The sequence below is a fragment of the Triplophysa dalaica genome, chromosome 11 (genome assembly GCF_015846415.1).
Source record: "Triplophysa dalaica isolate WHDGS20190420 chromosome 11, ASM1584641v1, whole genome shotgun sequence".
NCBI lineage: Eukaryota > Metazoa > Chordata > Actinopteri > Cypriniformes > Nemacheilidae > Triplophysa > Triplophysa dalaica.
In genome coordinates, this window is record NC_079552.1 from 8255570 (window position 1) to 8264457 (window position 8888).

The 8888-nt window shown below is 36.0% G+C and overlaps 1 protein-coding gene across 1 annotated transcript; it reads right to left on the minus strand.

Annotated features, from left to right (window-relative positions):
• On the minus strand, positions 1–7775 carry vstm4a (V-set and transmembrane domain containing 4a). The gene is made up of 8 exons (XM_056760934.1): positions 7700–7775; positions 6476–6871; positions 3064–3117; positions 2701–2808; positions 2552–2585; positions 2317–2459; positions 2122–2186; positions 1–1174 (listed from the first exon to the last, which is right to left on the minus strand). The coding sequence occupies exons 1-8, from the start codon at positions 7749–7751 to the stop codon at positions 1013–1015; spliced, it is 1014 nt and encodes a 337-aa protein (XP_056616912.1). The 5' UTR covers positions 7752–7775; the 3' UTR covers positions 1–1012.
• Positions 7776–8888: the final 1113 nt, after the last annotated feature.

Genomic DNA, 8888 nt, shown 5'->3' on the forward strand with positions numbered 1-8888 from the left:
CAACCTTTTCTCGGTTGCACCTCACCGTAAACCCATTTAAAGAACCTTGCGCAATCGCGTTAGTCCGTGCATTCGAGGTCGAGTTCCAAAGGTTGGGGTGTCGGGGAACCGTCGCGCCCCACCTGAAGTATCTGCGCCCCCCGTTTAAGAATCTAATTCAAAACTATTTTAGGCAGAGTTTAGCTTGTTTTTGTATTATTGTCAATGCAATTTTAACGAAGAAATATTCTTTGAGAGACTACGTGGATTTTTTGCACTCATAAAAGTTATTCTTCAGTATCATCACACCAACTATGAACTAGCAAGAGCAAAGGATGTTAAAGTTGTGGGAAAATGTAAAAGTATTTCTCTTAATATATTTTTATCTTAAAAGTTTTACAATTTGAATTTAAAATGCGTTCAATTGGATTACATTTCAGATTGTAAATGTTTATAATTAGTCATTCAAAGCTTTGTAGAGTTCTGACCATTTCTGAACTGTAAAACTTTGTTGGTTCAACATAATAAGTTACCTGGTTGCCTTAAAATTTTGAAATGATTCAACTTAAAAATATAAGTCAACTCAACGACTTTTTTCAGCCTAGAAATTCATTGAGTTAACTAGTATTTTTAAGTTGAATTAAATGGTAACCATTTTAAGGTGAACCAACAACAACAACAAAAAAATACAGTCAGTATATTCTGACATAAGTAAGTGTACTATTTTCTCATCGTTTTTATTTCCACATATCAAAATACATCTCTCATACAAAACTGCATAAACAATTATGCATGTTTGGTTAAATCCAACAGTGTTTTTGTCATAAAAACCAGGCCTCAAATTTTACCTAAATGCGACATAAATGTGGCGAAATATACCGTATATCAGTACAAAACATGGTGTTGCTTAAACATATTAATAGTAATACTAGTAATACTAGTACACGTAAAATAACAGAACACCCATACGTATAGGTACAAAATATTTAAAATCTCATAAATAATTTTGGTATGAATCTCTTAAAATACATATTTACACTTGCTTCTCAACAAAGAGTATTTGGGCATATACTGTTCCTGTGCAGTTTGTGTTGGACTCGAGCTGTGGGCATCCGGTGGAATCTGTTTTCAGCTCCGGCTTTGGTTTAACCAGCTCCAGTTCTGCATAGGTCAGGCTGTCGTCTGCCACCCTTGACTTAAGAATGACAAGAGAACAGGGCGTTTAAATATTTGTCTACAGTATGTGGTCTGCAAACGGAGTTTGGTATTCACCGGGGAATGCGGCGTCCAAACAACATGAAATTATAGGTGTAATTTTAGGATTGTTCCTAGACCGTCTCAAGCAAGCCTCTGGTTGACCCAAATTTCTGTCTGTTCCTCACACATAGCCATTATACTGTATGTCCTCAGAAGACTCAGAAACAGCGCATAATAAAATCTGAACTACTTTAAAGATGCTTTTTCCTCATTTTTGTAAATTGACAACCCTGGTCACCATTTTAATTGTACAGATTAATGTACATCCGGACCATACACCATCCCTTTAATGTCCCCAGATCCCCTACTAAAACAAATCATTGACTTTAAACGCATTTAAATAGCACTACTGAAGTGTTCCGTTTGACCAATCAGATTACAACCGGATTTCACAACACAACGCTGGATCATAAAATGTTTTCTATCTTTTATTTTAACTGCTTTTCTGCATTTCTGAGATGATTTCCCTGGAAACTAATCTAATAAGAATCAAGCACGCTAAATAAATAATCATGCTTTAGAAAGCAATAATAGTAAATAAAATTATAACACCCATAAATGGAAGAAGGTATAGCAATAACATTGGCAAACATAAAGCTCAGTGAGAAAGCCACATTATTTCCCTCTTGCGTGTTTCTAGCCCGTGGAAATTCAATTGAGAAGGTAAAGAAAGTGCATTGTAAGATGCAAATATTATAAAAGTGTGAATAAAGTGATTACGAGGATAAAAACGGGAAACAAAATTAATTATTGAAACAAGTAAAATAGCAAGAAATACTGTATGTTTAGAACAATTATGAAACCATATCAACATCATTTAATCTTTCTAATTTGGTTAAGCAAGAAAAAAAAATGTTTTAATGCAAAATGAGAGCGTATTCTTACCATGTGAGTCTTTGTATGTTGTGGCTTTAAAAGTTTTGTTCTACGTGGCTTCCTGGGTACAGGTGCTAGAAAACAGACCAAAGACACATGATAGCCTATTATCAAATTAAAGTATCTATAAAATATTTTATATGCTTTCAAGGTTTGAATCTTCTAATCCATCTCCAAAGTTGTGGAAGAAGCTCCTTTAGTCACCTTTCGCTGGGATCTGTGGTGCTGATACGGGCGTAGTTGTGTAGTGTAGTGAAGTGATGTCTCTGAACTCTGGTTTGTGTCTTTTCTCCTTTCTGTGCATTGCGGGAGAGGAGCTGGCCACACTGGTTACTGTTTCTCCAGAGCTGGATATATTAAACAAAGATCAATTGTGCTCACGTGCATTATATGTAACTGACAACAGTGTTAAATCATATTATAGATATATAAGGTTTACCTATTTTCTGGGCACTTTACTAGGTAATAACTGGCTGGATGGAGAATCAAATATGCATCCAAAACAAACAAACAAACGTTCAGCATGTCACACAATTTTTATAATTTATAGAAATAATTCAATGTATAGTCTGTGGGATTAACGCTCACCTTGTAGGCTTCGTTTTTGCCGTAGATGCTGACATGTGATAGTCATGGCAAAAACAAATATACAAATGAGTCCAATGGAGCAAATGAGCACCGCACACAGGTATAAATCTTAAGAGACGGGAACATAACAACAGACCATAATAAAATACCTGCAGAAAACATTCATTACAAGTCATTTTTAAGTAGGTAAAATCCCACATACGTTCTGCCTATTAACCTTTTCTTTAATAATGTGGATTTTTTTTATTCCAATAAAACATTCAGGCATATTAGAGAAATAAGGCAAACACTGTGAGAACAATTTGTTTTACAGGGATGGTTTATACTATACCACATCTAAACTATATTGAGGTATTATCATACCTTCAAACATACGCCATATGACATCAGTTGTTCTTGTGCTTGGTATATGATGTACTGAAAACAAAAGAGACAGAAAAAGATAAACTTGCATTTTATAATAATTTATTTCAGCAGCTCCAAATGTGTTACAAATACTAATGTACACACATATTGATAGGATCAAACGGGTAATAAGACGTATTGCATATGGCAAGTGGCTGAAGTTGGTCTTTATCTTGGATTCTGTGCAGGGTTTTGCTTGATGAGGCTTCAATAAGACCAAGCAAGGGCATTTTGTGTGAGAGGAAGTTATGTCAAAGGCCTCTGAAAATACTTAACCTTTGACCTTGACTAATGAGGGTTTAATAATTCTACATCACAAAAAGCTTTTTTATATATGGGAATTGGCTAATAGTATTGCATGAATTTCTATCTTGTTTTTTTCTTCTTCTATTAAAAGTTTTATTGTTATTTATAAAAACAACGTTTTTTTAAAACATTCAAGAAAATTACTTGAAGATGTTGAGGGCGAGGACTAAAATGTAAGACCTTGATAACACTTCACAATATGGTATTTGTTAACATTAGTTCATACATTTGTTCACAACAATATACATTCACATACTGTACATACATGCTGCCTGACATTTTAAAAGTTACATTTAGCTTTATGAGTCAATAGAACTTAATTATATTGAACTGACTTAAAAAATGAGTTGTAAAATACAACTAAATTTTTTTAAATATATGTTTATGAAGTTACGTTTTTTTTACAGTGCAGCATTCAGTTATCTTATTGCGTGTTAATTTAAACATTTACGACAATCGATTAACATTAGTTAATACGGAGTAAAATATATGAACAATTGTTTTGCCATTTACAAACATTAACAAAGATTTATAAATGCTGAAAAACAAACAAAAAAAGTGTTTTGTTTAAAAACAAACAAAAAAAAATATATTAAATGCATAATGCATTAAATACAAATAAAGCATCAGTAATATTCTAAAATATAAAATTTTATTAAAATGCAGATAAATTTCTGTATGTACATAAAATGTATATTTATAATGTTTACATACTAACAACAGAACCATCTGTCAATATCACAATAAAGAATTAGTTCTCAGTTTTTTCACCCATCTCTGGACCCTATAGGTTTGCGTCTCTGTTCATGTGTACTTCATTAGTGCTTTAAATGCCGACTAGAGGAGCTTGAGGCCGTGACTCCATCCAAAGCAGGTATAGAGTTACACATCTGATTTACATTTTCTGTTTGAAGTTAAAGGCGTTCTAAAAAAGCCCTGCCAAACTGAAAGCTTCAGCACATTTTCGGATCTGCAGTAGGTCTGCAGAAGCATTGTGCAATAATGCTGGAGAACAAAGTGCACAATAAATCTTATGGCAAAGGCGAGCGGGTGGAGTTTGAGAATGGATTGGTGTACAGTACGTTTGAGGGCTACTTTTGTTTGGGGAAAACATGAAGTCATTTGCTGGCTGACCTCAGGGTTGTAGAGATGGTTGAAGTGGTTAACCCTGCTCTGTGGTCTTGATTTGCTCTATGTTTATAGCTTATTTCAGCTTGTTGACATTGTTTTGTTGTATCTTCCCAGTCTGGGTAAACCTACGACCTCTGTTTCCTTATTGCTTCTTGTTGGTTTCCACTCTCACTTGGTCTGTCCCTGTCATTTTACAGCATCTATCTCCTCTTTACATACACTTCTTGCTAACTGAAATGTACTTTCAACCTTTTAAATATAGTTTCTATGATCAGCTGAAATTTAATGTTATATTGAAAGCTTAGAAAAATGCAATGATTATTGATAGTCAAATGGTCAAAATGGGCTACATCATTTCTTGTTTAAACTCCGCAGTGCTTCGTTTATTGGACGTAACAAATAATTCTTTGTTCTCTTCATTCTTGAGAGCATCAGACTGTTGCCGTTTATCAAGCCAATGAATAATCCAATGGATTCAGACACATTTGGGACCTCTCACTGTCCGAACACCACAGGAAAGCTCACAGTTCAGCCAGAGCAAATGTTTTCAATTGTATCCTTGCCAAGTTGCTTGCTCTATCCCCCGGCATGTCCAGTTACTCTTGTTAACAGCCTCACGGTCTATTTGTGTTGGCTCAAAATACATTTATAGTAAAAATGATGTGTATACGGTCTTAAAAATAATTCTTCACATTCACAATGCCATAGAAATACCCTTTTTGTCCAAATGATTCCATAAAGAACAGTTTACATATGACAAACCTTCTGTGTCACAAAAGGTTCTTTGTAGCTCTTCAGATTATAAAAGGTTAGAAAGAGATGGTTCCTTAGAGAACCTTTGACTGAATGGTTCGATTTGGAACAAAAATGGGTTCTTCTAGCATCACTATAAGCACCCTTATTTTTAAGAGTGTATGTGAAGGGAGAAACTGGGAGACTAACAAACACACTGAAGCAAACTACAACTTCATTCTCACAACCATTATTTTCAGTTTAATAGACCATTTTGATTCGGGCATTAAGCAGTTGGCATTTAGTAATGTTAACATCTCAATCTGATAGTGACTCTTTTGTGATGTTCTGAAAAGGCAGACCGTCCTCTGAGTGAAAGAGGATTAGAAATATCAAACAATGAATTGGAATTGACCCTGTGCTGGGTGAACTAAAGGATTAGTGAGCTGAAGGAAACAGCTGTTGTGTGGTTAGCCCTGACCATGGCAAGACATTATTCTTTCACCCCATCCAATTCCACCACACTGATCACCAGTGCGAGCGAAGAGGACCTGAATTGAACATTACTTTTTACAATCCGACACTCTGTATTGATAACAGACTTTTAACAGCGTGTTTAATAAAAAAAACATTATTCTACCTTGAAGGGATAGTTCCCCTAAAAATAAAAAATTACGATAATTTACACTTTGTTCACCCTCATGTCATTCCAAACCTGTATTACTTCAGTAATAACGTTGATAACAACACAACACTGGCCTCCATTATATGGATACAAAACCACTGAGAGATTTCTCAAAATATCTTCTTTTGTGTTTCACAGAAGATAAAGAGTCATATTCAGCCTTTGGTTCTCAAGCTGGGGGTCCCAAGATGGATCCAGGGGGCACAGATTTTGTGGCATTTTGTGAAATGTATTATATGTTTATGCCACCAAACATCAGAGAAAGAAGACTACCAAATTATGTTCCAGCATTGTATAACTGAATAACTTTTTTGTTAATTTAAAATTCTAAGTTTAAAATTATAAGGCTTTATTTTATTTAGCCACAAAGCGATGCATTATTGGGGTCTTACAACGAAAAAGTTTGAGATACACTGATATACAGGATTTGACGCTCATCATATAACAGAATTGTATTTGAATTATGCCTTTAACTTTTTATATATTTTATATTGATAAAAAAATCACCATGGTTACCTCGTAATTCCACGCTCCCCGTTCCATTTGCCGATGACCTCCATTTATTTCTGTGCTTCCGTATTTCCTGCGCTTTGCACGTGTAGTTGCCTCCATCCTCTGTGGTCATATTCAAGATCATCAGACGGAAGACCTGGCCATCCATCTCCTCCCAAAGAAGAAATTTGGTCTGGGGAAAGCGTTTGCTGTAGTTGCCGTAATACTTGGCTTTCTTCATGCCCATCCGGACCACGAGGTGTTCATCTTCAGGGGTGGGCAGGTAGAGCCAGCGGAGCACCAGCAGACTGCTGCTTCTCTTCTTTTGAGATACTAAACAGGACAGCGTGATGTTGTCTCCTTCCAGACACATGCTGATGGGCCCCGGGGTGACGGTCACATTTAATGCAGTGGCCAGCTCTGGAAAAAGATGGATTTGAAGGAACAATGAAAAATATATAAGTTGAATTTTTCTGTACTGTCTGGATACATATAGATCTATGTGTAATATGGTATTATTATATTTTATTTATTATAATTGAACTGAATTACTATAAGCTCAGGAAAAAAGTATTATTTTTCTTAATAAGAAAACTAAGTATAAGTTTTCTTTGGACTGAAGATTTTCTTCTATTCTGGCCTAAACCATGACCCCTGAAGGGTGTAAAATATCTGGATGCATCTGGGCTCAATATGCCCAGACAAACAGAAACTACAGGTGGAAAACATTTGCCTTCTCGAACCACAGCTAGAGCAGGGAACACGACAGGAAGATTGTATCCAGCTGTCGAAAGCTTTGGTCGTGTTTATGTTTTGTCCCACGGGGGTCAGCAGGGATCTGCTTTCAATGCACGAACCACATCACAAGAGTTCAAAGATTTAAACATAAACACAAAGCCCTCAAAATAATAATGCAGAATCAAAGGTGATGTCATAAACCTGAAGCTGTCTCGAGTCAGTCACTCCATAAACTCGAAATGCTGACTGACATCATATAGAATATATGTTTTTGCACAAAATGTATTTTCAGTTAAAAAGAACGACATTTTATTTATCTTGCACGCAAGACTAGTTTATGCACATACATTTAGCAGTTACATATCACAAACCTTGACTTTAAGTCGACGTCTCAAAGAATTTTTCTGGCTCACCACTACCTCACTCATCCTCTACCCCCTCCTCCCCTTTACAGGTAGTTTTTTCCTTTTTGCATATATTAAAGATCAACATATAAAGAGTCATTCTTACCTCCAATAAGAGCCCTAGTCAGGAGAACTATCACAACAGTGGAGAGTTTCATTCTGTCGACTCAGAGGCTCCATAAACCCAACTAAACGTAAAGAAAAGCAAGAGTGGCCGGGATTTTCTCTCTCTTTCTCTCTGTGTGTGTAATATGAAACAGTGCATGCTCTGTTCCCGGTTAGAAACACCCCTCTCTCTCTCAATCTTTCTTTTTCGCTCTGTCCTGTAATCGCTCCCCCTGCCAGTGAAAAGTACGTAGGAAATGTCATTTCCTGAGAGAACCTTTGGAAGCAGCACAAATTTCCAGCTGGACCTACAGAATACGAAAATAGGAACAGCGGTCAGGTCTGGGGGGGTTACTTTTTCAGCTTTTGATAACAAATGCAGACGGTAGTCTGTCTTCTCACAAAGTCTCTCTGTTCCAGGAACCCTTAGCACACAAGTTATTTTTAAATCAGTCTGGGTTTAAGTCTAGGTTTAAAAGTGATGCAATACATGTATTATTTGTTTATATGCTGGATATTCACTTAGACATTTTTTGGTCAAACTCCATAAAGAACAAAAACTCTTCAACCACATGTTTTCTAAAGCCATTCCATAGTTTTGTGTTAAACAGACCAACATTGAAGCAATTGTTTATTTACAGTACAATTTTCCACCGGCAGATTATTTATTCAGTGAGTTAAACTCAATCCCCCGGTTCACCGAAAAGAACAATTTGTTTACAAATCAAACTGATCCAGAACTCAGATCCAGCTCACTAAAGGTCAAAATATTTTTCAACGGAAAGAAATTGAGATAGCCAACACACAGGCTTGGAGTTGCAGTAAACAAATGGCAAAATCCTTGGGTGAACTATTCTTTTAAACCTGGGAAAATACATCCAATCTCGTCTGGAGTTGTGATGTGATTTTCTGTCTTCAGCACATACGCCCGTTCACTCTTAGCGGTTTGAAGCATATAATGGTTTATTGGGCAGAGTAATGTGCTGAGCTGGTAGTTTGTCTGACTGAGGGCTGTTGCCAAGAGGACTTGAATTACACAATGTGCTTACATATACTATAGACTATAAAACTAGTGCCAGTGAGATAATTTAGCCATTGTCTGTAACTTGGCATTGTTGGAATGGATGAAAGATGAATTAAGGGTATAGTTCAGCCATAAATTTTAATTCTGTCATCATTTACTCACCCTG

Coding starts and splice junctions, on each gene's coding strand:
- vstm4a (XM_056760934.1), bottom strand. CDS start 7,751: ATGAAACTCTCCACTGTTGTGATAGTTCTCCTGACTAGGGCTCTTATT. Junction 6,872..7,699: donor GACTAGGGCTCTTATTGGAG/GTAAGAATGACT, acceptor ATCTTTTTCCAG/AGCTGGCCACTGCATTAAAT. Junction 2,586..2,700: donor GCAAAAACGAAGCCTACAAG/GTGAGCGTTAAT, acceptor TTCTCCATCCAG/CCAGTTATTACCTAGTAAAG.